General features: G+C 37.6%; 3 protein-coding genes and 1 long non-coding RNA gene across 13 annotated transcripts; 1 reads left to right on the top strand and 3 right to left on the bottom strand.

Moving 5' to 3' along the window:
* Window positions 1–1548: 1548 nt before the first annotated feature.
* Window positions 1549–7055, bottom strand: LOC135172766 (popeye domain-containing protein 3-like). 8 transcript variants are annotated; one of them, XM_064139117.1, is made up of 11 exons: window positions 6582–7055; window positions 6313–6386; window positions 6188–6239; window positions 5652–6012; window positions 5199–5566; window positions 4833–5093; window positions 4605–4745; window positions 4358–4523; window positions 3511–3795; window positions 3203–3232; window positions 1549–2964 (listed from the first exon to the last, which is right to left on the bottom strand). In XM_064139117.1, exons 4-9 carry the CDS (start codon window positions 5866–5868, stop codon window positions 3641–3643), a joined length of 1308 nt encoding a protein of 435 aa, XP_063995187.1. In that variant the 5' UTR covers window positions 5869–6012; window positions 6188–6239; window positions 6313–6386; window positions 6582–7055; the 3' UTR covers window positions 1549–2964; window positions 3203–3232; window positions 3511–3640. The 8 variants fall into 8 exon arrangements, with proteins under 8 accessions (XP_063995187.1, XP_063995185.1, XP_063995182.1 ...); XM_064139115.1 differs by having other exon boundaries at window positions 6313–7055; XM_064139112.1 differs by having other exon boundaries at window positions 6188–6386.
* Window positions 7056–7208: 153 nt separating this feature from the next.
* On the bottom strand, window positions 7209–8867 carry LOC135172779 (V-type proton ATPase 21 kDa proteolipid subunit c''). The gene is made up of 5 exons (XM_064139139.1): window positions 8747–8867; window positions 8617–8665; window positions 8453–8536; window positions 7982–8381; window positions 7209–7766 (listed from the first exon to the last, which is right to left on the bottom strand). The coding sequence occupies exons 1-5, from the start codon at window positions 8805–8807 to the stop codon at window positions 7734–7736; spliced, it is 627 nt and encodes a 208-aa protein (XP_063995209.1). The 5' UTR covers window positions 8808–8867; the 3' UTR covers window positions 7209–7733.
* A 409-nt stretch (window positions 8868–9276) lies between these two features.
* Window positions 9277–20790, top strand: LOC135172795 (uncharacterized). The gene is made up of 3 exons (XR_010301170.1): window positions 9277–9600; window positions 17672–17981; window positions 20658–20790. It is a non-coding gene; the product is annotated as an uncharacterized LOC135172795 (long non-coding RNA).
* Window positions 9616–25002, bottom strand: LOC135172736 (leukocyte tyrosine kinase receptor). 3 transcript variants are annotated; one of them, XM_064139030.1, is made up of 14 exons: window positions 24356–25001; window positions 20711–21226; window positions 20177–20372; window positions 19310–19572; window positions 18932–19087; window positions 17656–17953; window positions 17348–17442; window positions 17163–17261; window positions 16914–17072; window positions 14998–16798; window positions 14052–14394; window positions 13081–13320; window positions 12475–12891; window positions 9616–12344 (listed from the first exon to the last, which is right to left on the bottom strand). In XM_064139030.1, the coding sequence occupies exons 2-14, from the start codon at window positions 21045–21047 to the stop codon at window positions 12297–12299; spliced, it is 4452 nt and encodes a 1483-aa protein (XP_063995100.1). In that variant the 5' UTR covers window positions 21048–21226; window positions 24356–25001; the 3' UTR covers window positions 9616–12296. The 3 variants fall into 3 exon arrangements, with proteins under 3 accessions (XP_063995100.1, XP_063995101.1, XP_063995102.1); XM_064139031.1 differs by lacking the exon at window positions 17163–17261; XM_064139032.1 differs by lacking the exons at window positions 9616–12344; window positions 12475–12891 and having other exon boundaries at window positions 13253–13390; window positions 24356–25002.
* Window positions 25003–25294: the final 292 nt, after the last annotated feature.

Raw genomic sequence — 25294 nt, 5'->3', positions numbered from 1 at the left:
AGTGTAAATAGTCAACGATACATCCCATAAATCCGAGCTTGCCAAAGAAATTGAGAGATAGTTGGACGTACGTAGTTTAGCAATCACATTGTCAGCAGGCACTAGCGTATATAAACATTTTTCATCAGAGAATTATTATTAATATCTTATTCATTCAATTTACTTGTTTTTTTTTAATTTCATACCATTCTTGTCTTTGCAAAAACAACAACGAAGGGATGTTACAATGTCGTACGAAATATGATTTGATTCGCATTTCATTAGACTTCATCGACTATATCCGCGGACTGGCTGAATGAACTCCTGGAATAATCACGATGTGGAATCGTCAAATGACTTCGAAACTGCATTCTGAGTTATCGATATCAGAATGGAAAAAAAAATCTTTGCCCTATAGGACTCTTGTTGACTGTTTAAAATTGTTTTATACGAGCACTTCTTGGTTTCATATAATTCATCAAAAACTCTATTAATTTGGAAAAAGGCTTAAGAGTGAAGTCACTTCATCTCTTGAGCATCTATGAAGAGTGATATACAACAAAAATATTTGATATAACTTTTGCAGTAATTAACAATCTAATTGTATAATCGAATTTCCACACAAAATGTTTTCATGCTGAAAACTGTCATCTCTGTAGGAGTTGTCATATCTGTCACTACCGATAGTTGCATTCAAATCTATTATTCCAAAATACAAGGATAAACATTCCGAGTAGTCTTTGTATTAGTTATCGAAAATGTGAGAACCTTATGAATGTTGATACTCAAACAGTAATTGTAATTAAGAAATTTTTATGATAATTCATACATTGATATACTATCATAAACAATGGTAGACAACAGTGGTAGGAAACGGTAGGGAAACAATGGATGGTAATGAACTGAAAAAGCATGTGAGTATGAGTCACTAGAATTTTTATACGTACTATTACAGGAAGAAAACCGAAAAGCTCATGACAAAATCTAACGAACCGTAGGTATTCTGTATTTATTTGCATTATTGATATAGAAACAATTAAATAATCAAAGAAAAATTTTCATCACTCGCATGGGAATTTGTTAATACAATCACATGAATGTCAAATGAATAAGTAAAATAAATGGTAAAAGAATGAAACGGAATTTAATTTAGAGTAGGTCAGTGGTCAAATAGTTTGGCAAGCTGAGGAATTAAAAAATTTCTCGACGTTATTCACAGCGAAACAATTGGATAATTCGTGTGCTGTTATGTGACATGTTGGATGCATAATCTGAAATGCATTGAGTTTTCTCATTAAAGCGTTATATACAATTGAATTGTGATGAAAGATGATGAAAGGCAATGTGTCTTCAGATTAATTCAATTGAGGAAAAAAAATATGCAATGAAGTGATCCAATTTCGTTTCACAACTCTGGTAATGGAAAAAAATTATTAAATTATGAATATCAGAAATATATAATTCTGAGAGTGATTACGAAGGAATATTGTTGTGTATGATATGTCGGAATCCATTGTTCCTTCCTCATGTACTCAGACCTAATGAATGTTGATAATTCTAGAGAGTATAAATGAATAATCCTATGATGAAAATGAAAATAGTAACAGAGGAGAACGTAAACTGTAATTGAAACACTTGTCCATTTCTGCCTATGCACCGGCTGTTTGTTTTTTACGTAGGGAATTTGATTTTTCATTAAAAAATGTCTTATAGCTCAGAATATAAGAAATACTATTGGGACACAAAATGAACAGAATTCTCGTGAATCGCAATCAAAACAAATTATTTGTATACGGAGACATAATTGTGTATGTATAAATGAGAATGAGATAAATCTGATAATGAGTAATCTCTAATTAATTCAATCAATCGAAGAATGTGATTGTTGTTGCGTCTCTCTGATTTGTTAAATGTATAAATTTTGTTTTTTGAACAGGATTTTTTTTTTTCAATTGTACCTTATAAATTGTGGTTACTTGTTTCCCACTGGATTCGAAATTTCATATCCGAAATAAAAGTAAAAATGCGTCTATATTACTAGTTTTTACTGGCATCTGTGAACCAGATGGAAATCCTCCCTCAGAAATGGCTTCGCAACACCGTCTGATCCTCCCACAAGTAAGTCGAATGAAACCACGTGAACAATTTTTTTTTTTTAATTAATCTAGTACGGTTATAAAAGGTAATAAGTTCGCAAATAGTTTCCCAATTAGGATTTCTTGTTTTTATTCTTATGTTACATTTGTCCATGACTCCAATTGTATTTTTCTCCTACGACCTTCGTCTTCCAATTAAACGAATGATAATTTACATTCGAACTATGTTTATAATAGTTTATATATCAACAGTCATTACAAAACACAATACCGGATATTAACTTTCTCAGGATAATTTTTTACATATATGTTTTTTTTTTGCTTTTCTCCATTACGAGCTAGGCAAGCAATATCTACTAACCACTCTATAATCTAGGCATCGAGGTAATAGAAGTGAGTTCCAAATTTCTACCAAGGTTTCCATCTCTTCAGTAATATAAATATTTCAGTACAAATGAGAATTTGATTGGAAAACAGTTAATTTAAACCATTAAAGACATACCGTAAAATTTAATGAACTTGGAAGTATAACCATAATCAATGGTAATAATAGGACTTTGTTCCGGCATTCAATGAACTAAACCTCATCTACATTGAAAATAAATTAATGAATTAGTTTTTCCACAATGGGTTAGTTATTAGAAATAACTTTTATCACTGAGCACATTGACAAAAATTTCATATCTTCACTTGACGCTTCTTCTGATGAATCTTCAACGAATGATGAGTATTGGCATGAGTTTCGATTTACACATTTAATGCCACTGAAGGCTGTCACATTGAATATGACTGATTTATGAATGATGATGGCCTTACATGCATCAAACGGGTGTTTCGTGATCAGTTTCTTCGATCCTTCCCAAGCGCCAGGCATTTGGATCACCGGTTGCTGTGCCGAGAAATTGACCGTTATACCTCTTCTAAACAACTGCTTGCAAAAGTATTTTTCATGACAAAAATTACAATTAAATATAAAGAAAGGAAAGAGAACTGAGAGGAGAGATGCGTTACGTTCACAAAGTGAGCACAATAAGCATGAATTTATGGTCCATAATAAATTAGATATTTGCTTCTAATGTGCTGTAACTCAATAATAAACGACTTGTTAAGTTTCATCGAACACTTACCACAATAATAGTATCTAATCCTATGCAAACCTAGATGAAACAAAAGATATCATCAGTAAATTTTTTTCTTCTTATATTTTAAAGCGTATTATTTTACGGTTGGCTTTTCGCAATTGAGATCTCTTATACAACTATCTCGTATATTTGTTGAATTAGGTATTAATTGGTCATTGGATTGAAGGACTGTAACAGTGAGAATATAAAAATCTATTATAAGGAGAATTGAACTAAGCAAGGGAATAGATGCGATAATAGAACCAAATGAAAAAATTGAATTTCACATGAAGGAAGAAGGACAATTAACTCACCTGAATGCTATGACCGAAGAAAAAAAGAGGTTGAACTCATTTCCATATTCCATTTTTTTTTTCATTTGGAACATCACTCACGTAAAATTTACAGTGAAACTAATGTCTTATGAAAATTGCATTTAGAACTTTAAGGAGTGACACATGTGGTTTCTGACTGAGAGGAACTAATGCTGGGCCTTTCAGGATTTATGGGAAGTATAGAAGGCGCGTGGAGGTGGTTTAGGTGATGCAGTGCCTTGTTCAACACATCAGGACTCGTATACAGCAGCGGCACTCTCTCCTCTACTCAAATCAAAAGGTAAATTTACTAATAATGCAAATGAAAGAAAAATTAAAGTAATAGCAATACTGATTATAAAATCAATTTCATTTTATTTATTTTAACTAATTTCCGATCGTGGGCCCATTTTATTCTATCGTCAAATGATAGAGGTCCTCAGTTCAATGACGTCATTTTTTTTACTATTCCCAGTGGTTTATAATACGAATTAAAAAGAAGTTTGTTGAAAGAAAAACAATATTCAATTTCCAATATCCCCTCCGATAATTGAGTTAGAGAGCTCCGTTTGCATTTATTTTTCTCCTTGTAATATATAGGACTAGTCGTTACTAAGAGACTTTTTGGTGAAAAATTTACGACATATTTACATTAATGAAAAAAATTGAATGTGTAAGTATGAACCGCTTTCCACTGCGTGCTCCTAAATATGGGTCCGCACCACGATCAGCTGTTCTTTGAGAAATTGGTTCATGGTCACATGGCCTTTAATTTATATAAAAAGGAGAACTGGGAATGAATCTGCTTCTTTCAGGAATGATTTTGAGTGGGAATAAAAATGATTACCTTGTAGTTGTCGAGTAATGAGCGTTGTGATACCATGGTTGTCGCCTGTCTTTTTAACGACAAATAACTTGGTCTCTGGATCATTCTCGATATGCCTCATATCGTCAATCCCAACAACTTGACCATTCTGTGGATGATGACTAGTAGCTGCCATTGTTTCGCTTACCTTTCGGTTAAAAAATAACAATCAGACATGAACAGTTGTTCCATCAAAAATCATTCACACGTGATTACCACCAAAAATTACCTGTATTAATTTTTGAACAACGTCCCTTCCTAATATATGGTCGAACACAGCCTGCAGAAATTGATCACTCATCATACTTAACTTAAGTTTATCCCTGTGCCAAAGAAGTACCCTAGACTCCTCCATTGCTGTCACAGACACCTGTACGGATATTTTCTCAATCATTCTAATTTATCATTATCAAAGAAAGGTCTCTTAAGGACCTATTCTACCCCTAAAAATATTTACTTGGAAGTATTCATCTGTTGAAACCCCAAACCACTCGGGAGAATCGAGAAATTGATGGGGGAAGACAATGTGCAATGCCCGTCCATTCTGTGACACGACTAGCTTTCCAGACAATACGAGTGATAACGAATCAACTTTTGTCACTTTTTCTTGTGCATATACTTCTTGGTATTTTAACTGCCTTATAGTTTTCATGCAAATTAATACTTTCTTGAACTGGTGTCTGGAAACTCTCAATGGCTGAAACACGGCTGCATAAACCTGGAGTAAAGAATAGTGAATTTCATGGATGAACTTGCCACCAGTCGATTGGAAGATAAAGTAATTAGTACTGTCGCAGGACGCATGATAAAATTTGATTAATACCTCTTCAATTTCCCTTGAAAATTTAACTGGCCTCAGTCGATATAATAATGCGCACACATGAACAAAGTTAATAGCAACGAATAATCCATTCCAGAGGATTACATCCAACCAGCACGATATTGTCCATCCCCATAATGTTAAAAATGCACATCCAACAAGTAATGTGCATCTTAAATATAATACACCGTGTATACCACTTGGAGCTAAATGTGACAATAAGAAAAAGGCATTTGCCAATTGAAAGTATATATGATTTACATAAATTCCTTGGTAGGGCTGGCAAGTTAGAGCTCCGTTCAGAAACGTTGGAGGCACTATTGGTGGAAACGGATAACCAGGCTCGTTGCTAACTACTGACAAGCCTGTATCTGAAACCAGAATGAATAACAAACTCTATCAATAAAGTAAACTAATCTCAATTTGCGTCCATCACAATAAAAATCAATGCTGTACCCAAATCATTGTCAGAAGTTGGAGTGGTGCATTTATGGCGCTCCCTCGGTGCCGGCAATAGGTTTTTCGATGTGTCGGTACCTTCGGGAATATTTGGTACAGCTGCATCAGTTAAATTAGCATCAACACTTATGTGACACCAGCATAAGATGACAAGACAAAACAGGTATAAACCGCAGCCTTTCAGGCATCCTATTGGATTAAAGCGGCTCCACATCCCCGCATCACCTCTCTGGCTTTTTTGATTCCAGTTTCTCTGTCACCTTATCACCTCACTGCAGTCATCCGTTGTGACGTTCACCTACTGTTGCTACTCTTCGATATAAAGCGACTCATGCCATTCCCATTAATGAATTCAATTCTGGAACGCAAGAATTGAAAATCGATTGAATGTGCACGATTGAAGTCACATACAGATGCCGAAGACTCACATGTCGATGGGTAAACATAAATTATTTATTCTTTTCTTGTGACTTCGAGTGTACATCTTTAATTCGCGAATATTACGGTTAATCAATAAATGATACTAGACTTACGTTTGGGATTCGTGCACATAAATTACACTCCATCAACTGTTCCCAATGAATTCTATTGGTTAAAACATGTATTCTGGAAATTATCCAATTTTCGCCACAAAATAGTCCTCTGATTTCTCACTCACATTCGATGCAGAAACACTTGATGATAAACGCATAATAAAGCAACATCAACACTCATTCCGACACTAACAAGGGGCTGCAATTGAAATTAATTTCGATGGGGAGTAATATGGCACAGGAGTTTTTATCGTTGTGTCAATGACAGGGATGTGTTCCAAATATTGGGTTAGGTGATCACCACTGTATCCACCGCCCTCCTGCTCCCATCAAGTACTGAGAGAGATAGAGAAATGGATAGGGCAGTCATTTGCCTAACCCTGCATGGGCATACCTCACTTGAACATGTGCATAAGTCAACCAGCTGAATTTCACAATGGAAAAATTAATGAACGTCTATACTGACGAGGGATAGAACATATATGCAATTTATAACGATACGGTGTGCGAAGAGGGACATGTTGAAAATAGGGGTGTACGATGTCGTATCGATATATCGTGCTATCGATATTTTCAGGTCCCAATTCGTTGCGATAACTCGTACTTACTCGACGTATGAATTTGATATCATGTTTTTATACTTTTAAATAAACTTGGATAATTGAGTGGGTCCATCAGTCGAATCAATTAGGTATTAGATTAGACCCCAAAATCTTGAATGAAGTGAGTCAGGGTTGAAGATCCCCATTCTTCACAATATTTATTTATAACGAAAACCATTAACAATCCTCTTAGCCTACACTTTGTAAAAGGATTTTCACTCTTCAACTTCAGCGAACCCAACTGGCAAAGTATTTAATGACTAAAGTCATTATTTGATTTGTCTTGCATTCCTCAGAGAATATCAGACTGAACATGAGAATTTTTAAAAAATAGAAATATGAATACCTGTTTCAAGATCATCGATACAGAAGACTTGCGAAGACTCACACAAACGCAGTTCAAATAAATTACAATTAAGCAATTTCGATAACTTATTATATATTTCTGTATTTCCGTCTTATTGAGCGGCGTCTACTTATACAATTATCTTCATAACATTAAACTCATACGATGCATGACCTTTTTTTCTACATAGTCAGTCTCCAACGCAAATTGTGCAATGTATATTTGGAGACGGAAATCTGTGAAATTTTTTCAATTAATTTATTATTAATACATTATAAGGGAATAGAAGACTCAGAAAGATGATATAAGTATGCAAGGTACGAATGATTCTAAGAACTAAACATCAATAATATGATTGATAATTGTTCAAACAAACGTTTTTTACATCAGTGTTAGAGTACTGGAGCAAAACATGTGACTATACAATAGCGAAACAATTCTGGACATTCTGACATTGGAATTCATCATTCAGTGTGAGAGGGAATATTCTTTTCAACGTTCTGTGATTTATTTGGTAGTTACACTCATGTGATGCATCAAGTCTAGTTCAGCTACTTGATGAGATGAATTAAACTCCTTCATTTTTTCTCGTACATATTTAAGGTTTGTTGCCCATTTTGACTCTTGAAGTCTGAAAAATTGATTCATTGCATTAATATTCTAGCCTTTTTAAGCAAATTCATAGGAATATCCATTCCTAAAGACCGTGTTTATCATCTTTCAAAGATGACACCCACGAGGATACAATGAGAATCGCAACATGCACGGGTGAGACGCCCGCATGAGTCCAAGAAATATATTTTTACATTAATTTGTTTTCTTTCTAAAGATAATATTTAAACTCACCATATAAATACCGACGATCAGACCAAACAGGCCGATTGCAGAGCCGAAAATTTCCACAATAAGAATTTTAACGAATAAGGTTGAATTGGCAGCATCAGAGAGTGCAGCTCCTGACCCAACGATTCCTACAGCTATACCACAGAAAAGATTGACAAGGCCAACTGCTAAACCAGCACCGAACATCAAATATCCAGACAGCCAATTGTGGCCTCTTATATCAGGATCATCCATTGCTTTCTGCCAGGAGAAGTCCTCAAGTCCTTGGGAGAGTACAATCGCAGTGATGAGTCCATAAATGGCAACAGCCTCACAAAAAATGACGGAGATCAAATTTTTGGTTTTGATGCGAGGTGCCTTGACACCACCACCCACAATTGATGTTCCTGTCGTATGAATGCCTCTGCAAATAATTCATGACTTACTCCTCTCGAATAGTGTAGTCTGATTGTGGAAATTTTTAACACAACTTACAAAGCAGCTCCCACGACAGACAGAGCCACAGCTAATCCAATACCCAAGGAAGTCCACATATAGGGGCTCGTTTCTTCCAAGAACCTAAACTCCAAATAATTCTTGATAACATCTCAGAGACTTAAAAAAATACATCTGAAAAAATGAATTTATGTTACTCTTACCAAGCGACGCTGACTCTTTCACCTTTCCCGGTGAATACATGATACAGGGCTGAAAATAAAAGATCTTGTATTATCTGTCACTTGCGATACACAATCGAGGAACTACATGCTACAAAATTGGGATAATCACTCAATATTGTTATCGTTGCAACAGACGTGCCGACGAACGATGCTCCTAGTATGTATCGCATCTTGAGTTCGATGAATTAATCCTAGACGATCAAAACCTCCAGCAGCCGACTAGCCTAAACTTATTACAATTATTATTAAAAAAGACCAATAATTCATCCACCACATGTGTGACTGATCGTAGGATTTTTCCTTAATATTCGTACTCCTAAATAAACAGTGAATAACAGAAATCACCTGAAGCATTTACAGTTGTCAACGACGGGTGGTTAGATGTCGATTTTTTGGAAGTAAAAAATTATTATCCACACCCGTGATACTGTCATGTGATATACTGAACTGATCAAAGATGTTATACATAAGCTAGAGGTCCGCATGCCAGTGTTGGCTTACAAAGTTACTAGATTGAAAAACAGCGCAGTTCCAAATTCTGTCGCTAGGATTACGCCGGGGAAAAAATGGTGGAACTCACTAGCAGTAGTAACTTTTTAACTGCCATTTTTCAAATGAATAAAAACAATTCTCTTATGGAGAATAATTCTTTTGCCAGTTATTCTAGATCAGTTTATTCCGTGTTGATATTGTCTGACAATTTTCATAAATTAATATTTTGAAGAAAAATACTTTTTTGGCAAATTGTGGAATCTTTATTTACCCCAGTTTAACATCTCTGGTGCTACCCGATAAAAATATTATTTAATGAACAAGGTTTTAGTGCAGTGAGACGCCATAGAAAATACACAAAATTACACGTGATAATGAAAATAAAACTAAGTGGCCAAAGAAAAGCAGAAGTGTTGCGATCAAAGCTAATACGCAAAAAGCTGGAAAAATGGCTGGTCGGAAGTGAAAAAGGTAATCAACGAATGCTCCTCACAAATAAATATAATATTCATCTCTTAAATACATTAGTGACCTCATTTCCAAACAATTCGATTCTTGATTACAAGTTCCACATTGCTCCAATGACAATTTTGCGTTCTTGATACATCTGAGACAGTTCAGAGAATATGGAACATCACAGAATTACTTTGTACATGGTATTGATTTTATAATTCTATACAAAATTATGAATAAATCTTCATGTATCAGTTCTACCTGTATTTCACATCATTAATTTATACAGATTGAAAAATTATTTGTGCATATGAATTGTTGAGCAAATAATCGCATGGAGACATTTACCTTGCTTGTTTCATTACAATTGTTCCATTCAGATGTTTTTTTTATTTTCACAATTTACTGGTTCCGTCGTAGATGTTGCGGGGTGGAGGGGGTATAAATTTCACTTTTCTAGATGAAATAAAAGTGAACAAAGCAGTTTGTTTATGAGCATATTACACCTTTAAGCTGCTAATAATGGAACCTACCACCTATGGAATAATACGTACGTTTCCATTAAGTATAAAATTTATTTTTTCATCAATCATTGTTTATGCTTAAGTCATTAGTTGTAAGGTCGTATCTGCCAATTGTCGACCATATTTTCGGTAATTGATTGAGTAATTAATGAAGGAGCAAAGGAATACAATTTCAATTAATCTTTAAATCTTATGGAGATTTGTTGACGAGATGAGAAAATTAGAGGATCACTGATAGACTGGAACTCATCCGAAATGATAAAGAAATTCCATAGTTTCAGGAACAATTAAAAAATAATTGATGAATGTGAAATTTTAGCTATTCATATAATCTGAAAAATGTGTGAAAGGGAAACTAAAAATAATGAAACTTCATGGAAATTCCCTATTGTTTTTTGAGTTCCCTCATACTATTCTGTCTGACCCGTATAGCTCTGATCACTTTAAACTGCATGGTGGAGGAAACATTTTGACTCATAGTTGAAATCCACATAAAATATCATTTTATTCAAACGTTTTTAGGGTTTGAACAATGTCTACAGAATGTATGTGAAATTTAGACATTTGTTTTTGTTGTGAAAGATGTTGATTTCTCAGTAGAATGAAGTAATGATAATTAAAAAGCGTGAAAAATTAATATAAAAATCCTTGGCAACATTTACACTCAGTTCACAACTGACGATTCTTCAGCTAAGAGAATACAAAGTCCCCTGGAGAACATTGTCGCATTGGATAAATACTGTGTAATGTATTTATATGCAAATGACAATGAAAAAACAATACACTGAGTGTTGATTAGCTCTAGTGCACCTGGGGAGGAGTTCATCAAAGCGTACCCTTATCAGAAATGACAAATTTGTCTAGTAACAGATCTTGAAGGAAATATTAAAAAGAAAATCAGAATCGAAGTATTGAACAGTACAGCTACGACAATACAACGAGGCTTCTAGCACAATGAATTTTTTTGGAATCGTCGCTGAAATGGATGAGTCCCTCCCTAAATAAGACAAAGTCACTCGCACAGCGATATGAGCATATTGCACAAACTTTCTCACCATTCGAAAATACATGTTATCACTGATTCCCTTATTCTCGATGATAAACCAGCTATGAGGTGCTTACATTGTTAAATAACCACTGTACTTCGTCCGTTTCTATTTAATAAGAAACAGGATGTGAGTATTATCTTAAAGCTTCCGGTCGAAATCAACAATCGTTGCCTAATTTATTACTTATCATTACCCCATTAATTATTTATTATTTATACCCCGATATTCCACTTTAAAAACGCTGATAAATTAATAATACGGCGCACTCGACAAATAACAATTTTATAAAATTAAAATTTCTTATAACAGTGGGTTTGCGCCGAAGATTTCTACGTTATATGTTCCATCGACTCGCGTACATAAGGTTTTTTTTACTTATTTTTGTTTATTCATACATTATATTCACTTGAATCTACATGTATATTTATCAGACACGAAGATATACATCTATCTTTCTTATTATGCTTCAAGTTTCGTATGAAATACTGTTTTTCCACATTAGTTTTGTATCTATAGATCCTTAATAATTATTCTCTGGGGAAGTACGATTTTTTTTATCTTAACACTGATTGCATTATCAATGCCAAAAGGTGTTTGATTGACCAATCAATTTTATTGTGAATTGATAAAAAAAGGAGCGGAATTTAACATAAAATTCAGGTATGTCTTTGGAAAAAATCTAATTTGACAAAAAAAAAACTAAACATCCTGAGGGTTTCTTTAAGGGATATACCTTAAATAAATTTTTTGGTTGAACAAAATTGGCAGACCCCTAGTGCATCAAATTACGTTCGGCTCTTCAGCAGTAATATGATCATAAAATATTACCTTCTTCGTGATATTTAATCCGAGGTACTCAGTTGATGTGATGTTAAAAGCCTCACAGTTCCAAAAAAACCTTCTTTGGCTATTAGGAAATACTTATCTATAGGGTTGTAAATTACAGCCTCATTATGTAAAAAATAATATAGAAACACGTCAGTGAATATTAGACGAGCGTTTCTTCGGACGAGTACCGTGTAACGCTGCACTTTTCATCATAAGATTTTAATCTTATTGATGGCATTGAGCAGGACCTTTTTGGGGTTTTTTTGGGCCTGTAGAAATGGGAACGGTCACGTCAGTCCCCAGGAATCGAGTTTCAGCAGGAGCATTCTTCCTCTCGTGGTAATTCGTGGCCAAGAGAATCCTGAGAATTATTCAGGGAATGTATTTTATGATTATTGGACGAACAAATGATAAAAAGATATTTCTAAATATATCTGGCAAAAGCATTCTTTTCAGTGCATTATTCATTCATCATGAAATCCAGGACGTACCTGTCTCATTTCCACAGTTGCAGTATTGCCGGATGCTGGCGATGGAAATGCAATTTTCTCGTACGGGATTGTCCCACGATAGAGTGCACTTGGATCAAGGCTCAGTGCTGCTTTAAGTGCACTCTTTTTTATAAGTCCATTTACGTTATCAGGACTCGTCGCTCTGTGACTGGGTGATGAGTTTCTCGTGTTGGGAGAAGATGCGACTGTATCAGGTCGTGTCGTTGGTGGAGCGACTGCTATTGAATCTGAATTTGTATCAGATATTATGTTGCTCTCTCCGTTAACATTGTGAGAATTTTCTCTGCCACCGATGGCCGAGTTGTGTTTGTGAGGGATATTATTGCATTGTGCACTATTCGACGAATCATCTTTTTTATCATTCAGGCTGCTTCCGTATTTATGTTTCATATTTTCCTGTTGACATTTGATATACTCATAAAAATATGGGGAAGTAGTTATTTTATAAAATGAGTTGAAACATAAAAAATCACAAATCCTTCGAGAAAATACGATGTGCTATGAAAAAATGTTTGCGCCAATTGCTCTCATCATGTGGATATATTCGAGGGTAGTTCATGAATGAAATAATCGAATAAAACACACCTCATTATTTAAGTGGATAAAATTCATAGGTGAGTCTTTATCGACGAGAGTTGTACTCTTTGTATTTGCGGATTGTACTTCTAGTTCCTTCGGATGCACTAGTGTTGTTTCCTGAATAGTTTCACCCTCGAAGTCGTCACAATGTCGCAGTGAAGCGTAGACAATACCAGGAACAACTCCTATCCGATAAGCAGCGGGTCGAAAGTTGGAACGCGGCTGCATGTAACCACATCTGTCCAGCTGCGCAGAAATTCATGAACAACCTGAGAATTTGTGAAACTCCATGGCCATTGTCGATACCCTAGAATACCTAGCCAACATTCAAATACGCCTTGGTATAGTTTTCTCGTTTTTTTTTTTGTTTTGACACACCATTGTGAATCCGCAAGCTATCAGTCCTGTTAGTAGACATTATTTTGGCTGATCGGATGAATGTCTGAATTGCTGAGAGAATATGGCATTAGTATTATTCAGGAGGCGAACCAAAAGCGATGACGCTTCGATTGTCATGCACATAGAATATTAATTATGTTTTTTAACTGACGATGAGAGTTGATTAAAAAAAAATTCGAGTTCTGAGCTCATTTCTTGTTAATTGACTCTATTCACATTAAATCGTTTCGTGAGTCTATTCCTTTGCAGCTATCCAAGGCCATGGACCATTTCGATCAATCATAGAAATCCCTGTTATTTAAAAATTGTCTTCCCCAATCTATTTTCAACAGAAATACTGAAAAATCGGGTAACAAATGCTTGAATCTATTGACTAGAAAATGTTCCCTCATCAATTATCTCCATTGAATGTATTCGCATTCATGAGGTGAAATTTCTGGGAAGCTCCCATTCTCAAAACAAAAGAGCTGCATCTCCCTTCACTTCGATTCTCAATTACGTCGGAAAATAGTACTGCTATTAGAAAACAATGGGATAATGGAGAGTCCATGTCCCTGAAAGCTGTAATTTCGACTTACATCATTGTTCACATTAATGCACTCCGCCTCTGGATCTGGCCTCATGATAGTGATCTCTCGATCACAATCCGGCAGAATATCGTAATTAGGCATAGGATGATTAATAACGTCTGGGTCCTGAAGACAATATCCCAATCGCTCCACAATTGTCGCGAAACTTGGCCTATCCTCAGGCCGGGGATGCCAGCATCTCGCCATGATACCGTAAAGTGGATCAGGACACCCTGCAGGTTTCTCCAGTCTTCCCCCCGTCGTTACCATCGACATTACTTCCCTATTTGCACAACCCGTGTATGGCATATAACCGAATGACATGATCTCCCACAGCAGCACACCGAACGCCCTGAAATTCGATCACTCCCTTCATTATCACTTGACTAACATAAAGACATTCAAGTGTCCATTATCAAATATTTGAATCTAAATATTTTCATTAATAAGCAGCTCATTATATTTAATTCGTATCAAATCCCTCGTCATAAATGGAAACTGAATTTGACCTATTGATCGTTGCACAGTATAAATGCACCGACAGCCCACGGAAGCTTGTGGTTCTCTGATTATCTGGTTAATTTTCAGATGAACTTTCAGATTGTTCGTGAATAATAATGGACACTTTCGCCCCTGGAATTTCATCTCCAGGATCCCCTTCTTCCCCAACTCTCGCTCCAATACTTGGTTGTCACTTAACATGACAAATTGCTGTTCTCCAGCCCGATGGGTAATGGTAGCAACATTTTCCTCTGCTCGATGATGCCCGACGAGTCAGAGATAAAAAGAGGTATGAAAACTTGAGTGTATTAATTTCTATATGCTCTCTAATCTCCTCCCACATAATTTCGAAAAGTTAATCTTGAAATGGGTTTTCGTATTGTTTTCCTTCGTTATAACATAATTCTGCGAATGATTGATGAAGATATATGTCCACAAAATGATAATCACTCACCAAACATCGGTCTTTGTACTGAATATACCATCCAAAAAGCTCTCAGGTGGCATCCACTTGATCGGTAGCATGGCTTTCCCTCCTTTTCTATAATAATCGCTGCGATAGATATCCCTCGCCATTCCAAAATCGGCAATCTTGACAACCCTTCCTGGCCCCTTACAGGTCAATAAGCAGTTTCTTGCGGCAATATCTCGGTGAATAAACCTCGCGTCCTCCATATATTTACACCCACTCGCCACATCATGAGCACAAACAACAAGATCTCTCATCGTCAAGTTAGTCGCTCTATCCGACCTCGGTCTCTCCTCCCTTAAGAAGTTCTTCAAATCACCTCCAGCCAACAGTTCCAGCACAATATACCTCGGATTTTTGTCGAAAGAGATTCCAATAAACTTGACAATATTCGGATGATCAAACTTGCTCATAATGAGTGCCTCCATCATGAAATCAGCGGCAGCCTGTGATGTCGTAACTGTCGGCAGTGTCTTCACGGCAATCTGTGCCTCCTCGTTTCTCCGGAACTTGTAAACCCCCTGGAATACCTCCCCAAATGCCCCCTGACCCAAGGGCTTGACACACGTGATGGTCTCCCTCGGGATCTGTGGTAGATCTTTAATACTGTACAAATTGCCAGCGAATTCGTAATTCGGATTGAATTCAGTCATCATGTTTTCAGTCGTAAGTGTTTGGAGAGCAGCCAGTTCAGTGCCATTTCCGAACATATTTTGTCGGCGTTCCTGTAACGCCTTCCGATTCTGGTAGCGATTATAAAGTATCAGACATAGACCAGAGAAGGCGAAGAACATGGTCAAGCACACAGCAACTAAAATGATCATGAAAGTTTGATGGGCACTGTCAACTTCATCAGCCAGACAAGACCTGGAGTCATTTCCCAGCTGCCATCCAGGGGGACAGAGGCATCTGGTCTCACTCAAATGTCGATCAACAGCCACACAACGAAAATCACAGCCACAACCACTGATGGCCGGAATAATGAAGACCTCTCCTGGTCCGGGGTTCAAGCCCCCCTTGAAGTACACATGCAGCAGCTCAGAATATCCATAGCTGTACCCCCCTTCGCCATTTGCAGAGCTTTTAACTCCAGTTGTTCCACCGATGTATCCACCCCCTCCTCCACCAGTTCTGCAACCACCTCCACCCCCACCAAAGCCACCGTCCCCGAACCCAAGGGAATTGTTACGTTCGTGGCAGCCTTTGCCCCCCAGTCCACCCTTCGTCAGTGGTTTACCAACTGCCTGGGATCGTATGTCAGTTGTGGATGAAGTATTCCAGCCCCCACCAGCTCCACCAGCTTTTTCCGTCAAGGCGAAACCATAGATCTGGTTCATTTGGGTGGAAGGGGGATGGCCATGTTGGATACCATCATCTGTGAACTTTCCAAATCCCAGGCCCCCACCACCAGCTGCTATGAGAATGGGCTCCAGTTCGCCAGAGGGTTTGAGTGTGAAGATGAAGGTTCCTCCACCGCCACCACCACCGCCGTGGGTTAATTTTATTTTCTTAACTTCGCGGATAAAGGAGCTCATCCCCGCCGAAGGGGATTCGTTTCCATCAGTGATTGATGTGCAGGGGTTTTGCCTTCCGAGACTTTTCGTACACGCGTCAGCACCAGGTTGGCCCACGAGGAAATACAGAGTTTGACCTTTCTCCAGCTCTATTACTCCGCGAGCCAGGGCTCCCAGGGTGCTTCCCATTCCACCGGAGCCACGGCCACCTCGGGCACCGGTGGCAATTAGGGTGTAGTAACCACCACGAGGGACTATCCACTTCTGCAGTCCTGGGGGGGAGAATGGTGCCGGTCATTTAGGGTGAAATGGTTTGTTGCAAGATTTTATTGGATCATCATTGGAAAATTAATATTTAAGATTTAGATTTATGATGACGGCACAAACCTATTGTGTGAAAATTTGAAATTTCCTCAAGACTCGTATTTGTCGACGAGGCTGTATGAAATACTTGAGAATCTAATTCAGATCCATTGTACTCCATCGCGCATTGATTCAACGTTGGCCCGTATCTCCCAACTGCGCCACAAGTCGTTACTCTGATCACTGAAAATACATTAAGTTAAATTACACACATACGGGAATCTTATTCAAAAATAGACCAGAGAACTCCACTCGTTACAGACGCTAATTCACCTGTTTCATTCATAAAATCGAAATGTTGTTTAATTTGATGCTCGGACTCTATAACTGGACTGTAGTAATTGAAATCGCCCACTACATTCCGTGGTACGCCTGAGTAAGTCAGAGAGGAAAAATAATGGTTATTGACTTATTTATTTACTGCCAATGGTATTATGACGTTTTTATTCTTTGCTTACCAATACCGAAGCACTCGGGGCTCAATGAAAAGTCATCAACGGCTATATCCGCCGTCGCTGCGAAGCTCTTGCTCGCTTCGAATTGCAGAAAATACCTGGCGATTTTTAAATTCCTCCGGTCATTATCGGAATTCACTGCTCAATATATCAACTTTACAGATATTAAATATTTCTCCAGGTGGACATACTATTTTTTTCAGAACCTGCCTCGAGAGTTTATTTATTTGATGCGCAATTTAATGGAACCGAGTTATTCTACCACTTGAAAATTGAATCGTCGTGTTGAATAACAATTAAAGAATACGTACTTGTATCTTATTTCAGGTAGTGCGAGCGCATGATTATACCAAATGTCACTGCGATCTCCATAACTCCACCATAATCTGTGGGACTGATTCTGATGCGGTTTCATCTGAACGAGGTATAATCCTAGTGAGCCACTGAAGGCACCATACTGATGGAAGAAAAATCGCACCTGACAGGACTGATAATACGGACTCTTGGGATCGCTGCTGTATGGGGGTGTGGGATTGAATATGGGACTGTTCAACGTTGCACGGTCCCCAAGTCCATTGCCCCTCGAAGAGTTCACAAATGCATAAGTTCCTGGGATAAATATAAAAAATATAGTAAGGTAAGTCTCTATCAGATATCAATCACATCGTTTGAAAAAAGCTTCGTCTGGTAACTCTGCATATGTAAAAATGATCTTCCCCGGTAAATGCAACAGCTTCCGAGGATATTAAAAGTTTGTTAAGAAGGAGACAGCGATGAATTGCACAGTCCGAGGAATAAATGAACTTTTTTAATGCTACAGAACTCAAGGAAATTGAGGTAAAGTTAGTCCAGGGTCTGTAATGTTAATTCTCGATGGGTTGCAATGCAATGGGAGATAAAGTTTAATTGGGATAGTTTTAATCGACAATGCCGTCCGGAGAATAGTCGTTAATGCAGTGTCTGTCGAGATATTTATTAATGTAGAAATATCAGCGCATGTCGAATGCAAAGGGCGAAGGACAAAGGGTAGGTTTGGAAAAGTTGGAGAAATTATTGCGCCGCTAGGTAGAAAATTAATGCATGTAGAGATAAAATGCTCTATACCATTGTTAGTGATGACTTTTTTCTTTTGCAAATGGGATTGACCTCAATTAATCCCCAGGGGACGACGTAGACAGTTAATTTCGGAAATGACAATTGCATTATCAAAAATTTTATCATTTCTTTTTAACGAGCCCCGTTCGATTTCAATTAAAAATTCTCATTAACATAAATGAAATATTGAAAAGATCATCTCTAGTTATAGTAATCACAGCAATCTCCAGGAACAGATAAATAAGGAACAAATGATAAAATAAATCAGCGAAATCTTGTGCTAGATAAGTTTCGAGATCAATCCCCCTAAAAACCTCAACCTCAGCGGCTGCGCGGAGTGATATAAAATGAAATAGATCAGACGGATATAATAGCGCTATACTGTGCGGTCCTGAGATTATCCTTGTGCAACTTCCCCCATGATATTCTCACCAGTTCCACACTTTTTAACAAACTCCTAGAGTTCAATGGGAAAAAAAATTGAAAACTCACCAGTGTCATTACGATAAGTGTGATCGTAACTTGGACCTGTTCGTTCGGAGGGTGTAGATCCCCGATGAAGGCTCCACTTGAGTGGGCTGTCTGGTGCGTTTGTCCAACCGCACCATCCGTTTTCAAAATTGCATTTCGCTGTTTCTGGGATCTTATCTGAAATATTGAAAGTAATTGATTGGCGACATGAGAGAATTATTGCTGTTTTCTAGTGGTAAACTTTGACAATGACAGGCCATTTTCAGTCAATGATTTTTTTACATGCGATTCATAAGAATTCTTCAATATGTATGTCAGCTGAAATTCTGGATATCTCGGTTGTCTGGTATATTCGTCAATAATGTAGAAGATCTGTGGATCCTCTTCCGTTTGACTTACCGCATTCTAGTATTTCATCCTCGCCCTCGGAGCAATCCGGAGTCAAGTCACAAACCCTCGTTTTATTCAGACACGAGCCATTATTACACCGGAACATATCAGGCGTGCAGTTGTTACGTGTATTCAATGGCTTTGACTCTGGAAAACAGTCGTCCAACCGAATATTGTCAATAGAGATACTCCCATTCGCTGGTGCACCAATCTCCAGGCCGACCCGATATGGCTGACTGATGACTCCGAGCTTGAGTCTCGTTATATTCCATCTGGAGTACAAAAATGTAGCATGAGCTTTCTCTCAATAGCTGTCAATTCTCACTTATCTTATTTCACAGTGCGTAATTCGAAATTCCGTACGAAATATGTGGGGTAGAAATTTTCTGACGCGTTTACACCTCGTTTTCCAATCCTGACACTCGTCAAAGTGTTGCGAAATATACTGTTCAAAAATATGTAAATGAAATTTCCCTGGCCCGTGTCGAAATGCAAGTGGGGAAACAAATTTTTACACTACGTAAAGGTCAAAGGTTCTCCAAAAGTCCTGGGAGATAATCCGCAAAAGAAACTTCGTAATTATGTGAATTTAAAAGCATCTTCTGTCAAGTGAAAATGAGTCAGGAGCAGTGGTGCGAAATAATGACGTGCGGTTAGAAGTATTCAAGAAAAATTACGAAAGCATTCCCGTAATTTGCAACAGGGAATCGTTTTCTGGCGATTTTTTTAGGAGAGGAACATGCGCTCGACGTAGATAAAATTCTCTTTTTTTATTCATTAAAAATATTGTTCAATCTAACAGCAATCTTAGAAAACATATTAGACATGTGTTTCATCCATGTGGACCAGAAATAGAATCGTGAGTGAATTACGTACTTCGCATCATCATTTCCGAAACGCTCCGCGGCAACAGAGCTAGTATCATTATTCGTCTCAATAATGAGTCTGATTACGCCATCATGCATTTGTATTTGATAGGTGGCGAATTCTAGGAAACATTGCGCCCCGGTGGGTGGAATTGTAACGGACCATATTTGTCCTTCACCGAGTCCTCTCAACCATAAGAAATGTCCTGAAAATAAAAATGAAAAACAATCGTAAAACCAGAATAAGTAATTTTTAATGAAGAGGCATTTGTTCATGCAGCTTTTGCGTTAATGGCCCGTTTCCTCAATCGTCTGATTCACTACCGGGCTTTACGCATTATTTTAATAGACAGTGCGATAAAGTCTCCATTTGTGGAGCGAACCTTGACAAGCAAAAGAAAATAAGCAAATCGACAGTTGTGTTTCTTAAAAAAAAATCAGGCTAAGTTTTTCCTACATTTATTATGGAATATTCCTCGTATTACAGCTAGATAAAGGTCATTTGGGCATCATGTGTGGGTCATATGGTCGAATGTACAATTACCTTTCGGATTATCATTGGCGTCTGTCTTGGGAACTCCATCTCTCCGAGCTCCAGGTGTTATTTTTTGAAAATGTTGCCTATGCGTCCATGACCGACAAGGTCTTTCAAAATCACAGTGTCCAAGAAATGGTGGTGGTACACGATCCTCATGCAAAGCAGTTTGCAATTCCTTTATGCCCCTGAGCGGTGCACAGTGAGCACCAATGACGCAGCAAAGTATTAGCAATAATTTGAGGAGAAATCTTTGTCCACTGGATGACACACCGTGTTCCCTTCGACACCCAATAGCCTCTATTGTACCGCAGAAGACAATTACCAAAAATTCGTCGAAGGCCATTTTGAATTCCGTTTATAACTTGAGTAAGTCCATCGCTTTTCGAACAAGTGATTGAGGGCAACGAGACATATCGAGGCTCAGTTTAAGTTCATTCGCTATTTCTCAGCTGAATGATTATTCCAACGTTGATGAATTAACTGCCAGGGTGAATGAGGAATTAATTGGGTCTCGTACTTTTCCTGAGCAAAAATATCATTATTAGTGGCTTCGTTATTGCACGCGAAAAAATAAGGGAATTAATTGAGCCCTTGATAGATTTATTCCATGAATTTCTTTCAAAATGGTTTAGAATCACCGGAAGATCACGAGTCCCTGGTGACCAAAGATCTTCAGCAACTAAAAATTTATCTTCATGACGTGTTTTACCTCTTTTCAGAGGAATATCATCTACGCGATAAAATACCCTTCGTGCGGAGTTGAGATAACGCAAACAAGAGTAATTTGCCTATTTAAAGGGGAAATGTGAACCGGGAAGCCGAGAAGATAGTGCATTACCTGGATCAATTTATCCCTTGAGACATCGGGATTAATAATATTCATATCATCAAATAATTCTGAGTTAATATTGATTTAATTCATTGACATTTCCAACGAAATTCTATTGACCTTTTCTTTCCCTACAGAATCTGCACATTGAAACACCTTCCAAAGCATTTATTCCCCTACAGTTTTTGTCAACGAACTGTATGAGATTAGTTTCCAATCTCCCCTGATTTTTCAACTCAATACAGAGCGGAACGGAAATAGGAATATACCAGACGAATAATCCATCCATCAATGGAAAAACCAAATTGATAAACGACTCCGAGGTAGTGGAGTCGCAGTTCCCAATGATTATAATCACGTTACCGAGTGTTCACAGAGTCAGAGGGCTGTCATATATCTTCAGAATCAATATAAACTCCATTTCCGGAGAAAAAAAAGACAAATATCACGCAGTATACGTCAGAAATCCAATCTCTCGAGTCTGACCACCACGATATCTTTTCCCCTAGAATTTTAATTGCATCACGAGTTTTATCGACAAAAACGTCTACCTAATATTGAACGAATGCAATCCACGTACTCCATCAATTTATGCCGCAGTCATAAACTTGAGTGATGCAGGTGGGGAGGAATGCTAACAAAATGAGGCGTCTCCGGCTCCTTTTACATTCCTTCGTCTCATATGGTTTATATACGACGAGTTAGAAATTCCAATTATCTAAATATTAAAGCCCCTCGCATCCTCCTGTCGTTGAGTTTTGTTATTACGTTTCCGTTTTGAGTTCCACGGGGATTCGCTAGTGTCAGTGCATGAATTGTTACCAGAGAATGAGTAATAATCGTCATATCCGGTGTAATCCTCGGTGCCGAGCATTTGCGATGTCAATCAGCTGAGTCTTTTCATATTTTATGTTGAGGTTGACGATAATTCTTTTAGCATTCATTCTTCCCAATCCAGAATAGGTCAATTATTGGATTTTCTCGTTCCATTCTTCGCCAATTATTCCAATCCAATTTCACTCTAATATCATTATGAAGTCCCATTCGTAGAAAGTTCAGTGAATTGATGAATGAAGGAACCAGTGAGTTCATTCCGTAAAAAATATTTAAATTTCATCAAAACTCTGTCCAGAAATAGAGTGGAATTTTGCAGATTAAAAAATTCCAAGTTCAAGGCACGAGATTTGACGAGATGTCGGAAATTACTCGATAATTACGAAGCTCTCGTGATATTACTTGCGGAAATATCCTCATCAGTGCCCTTAAGGATTCCTGGGATGTTAATTAAATGAACTCCTGAAAATTATCTTCAACAACGGCCCTATCCTCATTCTTTCCACTTCGAATGCCAACAAAAATCCCTAAACCTACCTCAGCTGTTCCCTCAACCTTTAAAAAATTCGATAAACTCCGGGCCTTGGAAAGTAACTCTATAAAACTGATCCCGGAGAAATCTGCACGGCGGAAATCCATTAACTATTTCTCCGATATCCCGTAATTTCCGTTGGTTCATCTCCCAATAGCTACCATCATTAAACTCATGACTGCAGGATGTGGCAGGTCGGTATTTCTGCAGAACCTACGCCATAGATAACGTCCAATCAATCATCAAGATATTGAGAATATTCTCAAGTGTCCCATAAGCCCCTCTGAAACCAATTTTTTTCGTAATATCAAAAAATTATTGTTCCCACCAAGTTTGTTCTTCCAAACGGACTAAATTCGGCTTTATTATGCGCCATATACTTTCAGATTTTTCCATCTCATGGGAGCATATTGTATCGGACACTTTAAACAAAATTAATCGATGATAGACCAATGAATTTGACATTCAGTGATCAAGAATTTTTATTGAATATTTCCCACCGTACGCCGCAATTTGTTTTACCAAAAAAATCCTGGAGCGTGGAGAAAACAACAAATGGAAAAGCCTCACCATGTCATGTAACACAACAGGAAGTCGTGCTTATTACATTCATGCCAATAACTTTGAGCTGTATGGAGCATTGATTATAACAGCATTGCGAAGCACGCGTGCTCTCCGAGAGCACTAAACTCAACGCATCCACGGAGCGTACCAACAAAAACAATGAGAATATGCACTGCAATTTAATCATCATTAGTATTCTGTACCTGAAACATGCTCATAAATGTTTGCCCAACCTCTGACCTTTAAATTTGTATTAAAAAAACAAGGCCTTGGTAAATTCCGATGGAACAACTGGGCACAAAGAACCGGGGGATGAATATTGTTTTACATCCAAGTAAGTTTCACTCAGCCATTTGAAATATCCCGTCACTGTGACAGGTTATCGACAAATTGTCAACTTAACGATTGCTCAGAGGAAATTATTGTCAATTAATCACTGGAGTATTCTTGGATAATTTCAGTCGAGTCCATTATCACATAATTTTTTGTCAAATCAGGACAATTCAGGGGAACCAGGTAGACGTTCATGGATAACTCTTTTCGGTCACGAAAAATTAATTGACAACAATCAGAAAGTAAATTAACTGCGCCCAAAAAATGAATATTCACGTGTACAAATTTTTCAGAAGTTCTGAGCTGATTTTCCCTGCGTCAAAACATTTGAGAGAGTAAATTATTTATTTATATGAGACTGTACGTTGTCTTTATATCAAATAAATATATTTTTTTCTCTCGCTGAACACAGCAAAAATGAATGACACGTGAGCTCTAAGATTTGCAAATACCAGTTCGTCTTGAATTCCGAAAATCGTATTTGAATGTAGACATTTGTTTTGACTGTGAGGATTTTTTAAATTTACCTGAGGCTCTGAAATATTTATCGAGAGCTTACCTGTTCAGGGGTCGATTTGGCCGGAATCACAGCACTCCACAAGTTACGAATTTAGCGATGAAAATATTTTTATTAATTCACTGGTCCAACATAACAATGTAGTGTGAATAATGTAGCGGGTTGAATCAGCTTCGAGTGTCTCAGAATAATGATGATCTATCATATGGTGTTGACTCACTTGGACATGTTTAAGGGAAATGTAATTAATTTTCTCCCTTTCATCTCGTTTTCGTTGAGATTCACGAAGTTGCGCATTGGCATATTACATTTCTCGTTTTCACGTATGTACCAAACGTTATACTAGAATTCTCACAGCCAATGGGATAGATAGCTCATGACGAAAACGCATATTCGATCGATGCGCACACCCATACAACGACCGGATAAGCTCACCCACCCGGTTACAACTGACATGGATGCTGTACTGTGGTCCAGAGGAACCGACAGTACAACCCCTCCAACGAAAATTATTCTTTTTCTACTCACTGAGTTGGAGGAATGATCGTCTTTTCGTGCGCTTACCAAATAGATTTAACACGACTCTGGCAATGTTTTTTTATCTCTTTGGATCATTTGGAGTCTGGTGACGCTGTTGGGTCGACGTTTTCGTCGTCGCGGTATCAAAACCGAGGATATTTTGGAGTGCAACCAAAAAAGAATCTGGCTAGTCGCCTATTGGCGATATTAACGGTCTGGATGGGGACTCCGCCCCTATTTGAAGGACAAGCGCAGACGCAACGAGATTGAGAATGAGATGGGATGATACTCCCTTCGCTTTTTGTGTTTTTATTTTTGAAAAAAAAAAACGTCACTCTTCCTTGGTTGGAATTCGTTCAATTGAATTAATTGTGTTGCTAAATTTTGTTATCTAATCTCTCCAAAATATTAAGAATAATCGTTGTCTGAAGATCTGAAAATGAATTGTCTCTGAAAGAATTT

The sequence above is a fragment of the Diachasmimorpha longicaudata genome, chromosome 2, assembly GCF_034640455.1.
Source record: "Diachasmimorpha longicaudata isolate KC_UGA_2023 chromosome 2, iyDiaLong2, whole genome shotgun sequence".
Lineage (NCBI taxonomy): Eukaryota > Metazoa > Arthropoda > Insecta > Hymenoptera > Braconidae > Diachasmimorpha > Diachasmimorpha longicaudata.
This window is presented reverse-complemented; position numbering and strand designations above follow the sequence as displayed.

Bases quoted from the DNA above. Each gene is read 5' to 3' on its own strand.
- LOC135172766 (XM_064139115.1), bottom strand. From the start codon at position 5,868: ATGTGGAGCCGCTTTAATCCAATAGGATGCCTGAAAGGCTGCGGTTTA. The intron at 5,094-5,198 runs GTATTAATCAAA...TCTTTACTCCAG, and splicing joins TTTCAAGGGAAATTGAAGAG to GTTTATGCAGCCGTGTTTCA. The intron at 4,746-4,832 runs GTAAATATTTTT...ATATCCGTACAG, and splicing joins CAACAGATGAATACTTCCAA to GTGTCTGTGACAGCAATGGA.
- LOC135172779 (XM_064139139.1), bottom strand. From the start codon at position 8,807: ATGCGATACATACTAGGAGCATCGTTCGTCGGCACGTCTGTTGCAACG. The intron at 8,666-8,746 runs GTGATTATCCCA...TTTTATTTTCAG, and splicing joins TGCAACGATAACAATATTGA to CCCTGTATCATGTATTCACC. The intron at 8,382-8,452 runs GTAAGTTGTGTT...AATTATTTGCAG, and splicing joins TCTGTCGTGGGAGCTGCTTT to AGGCATTCATACGACAGGAA.
- LOC135172736 (XM_064139030.1), bottom strand. From the start codon at position 21,047: ATGGCCTTCGACGAATTTTTGGTAATTGTCTTCTGCGGTACAATAGAG. The intron at 14,395-14,997 runs GTGAGTGATTAT...ATCGAATTTCAG, and splicing joins AGTACAAAGACCGATGTTTG to GGCGTTCGGTGTGCTGCTGT. The intron at 12,345-12,474 runs GTACGTCCTGGA...AATAATTCTCAG, and splicing joins CAACTGTGGAAATGAGACAG to GATTCTCTTGGCCACGAATT.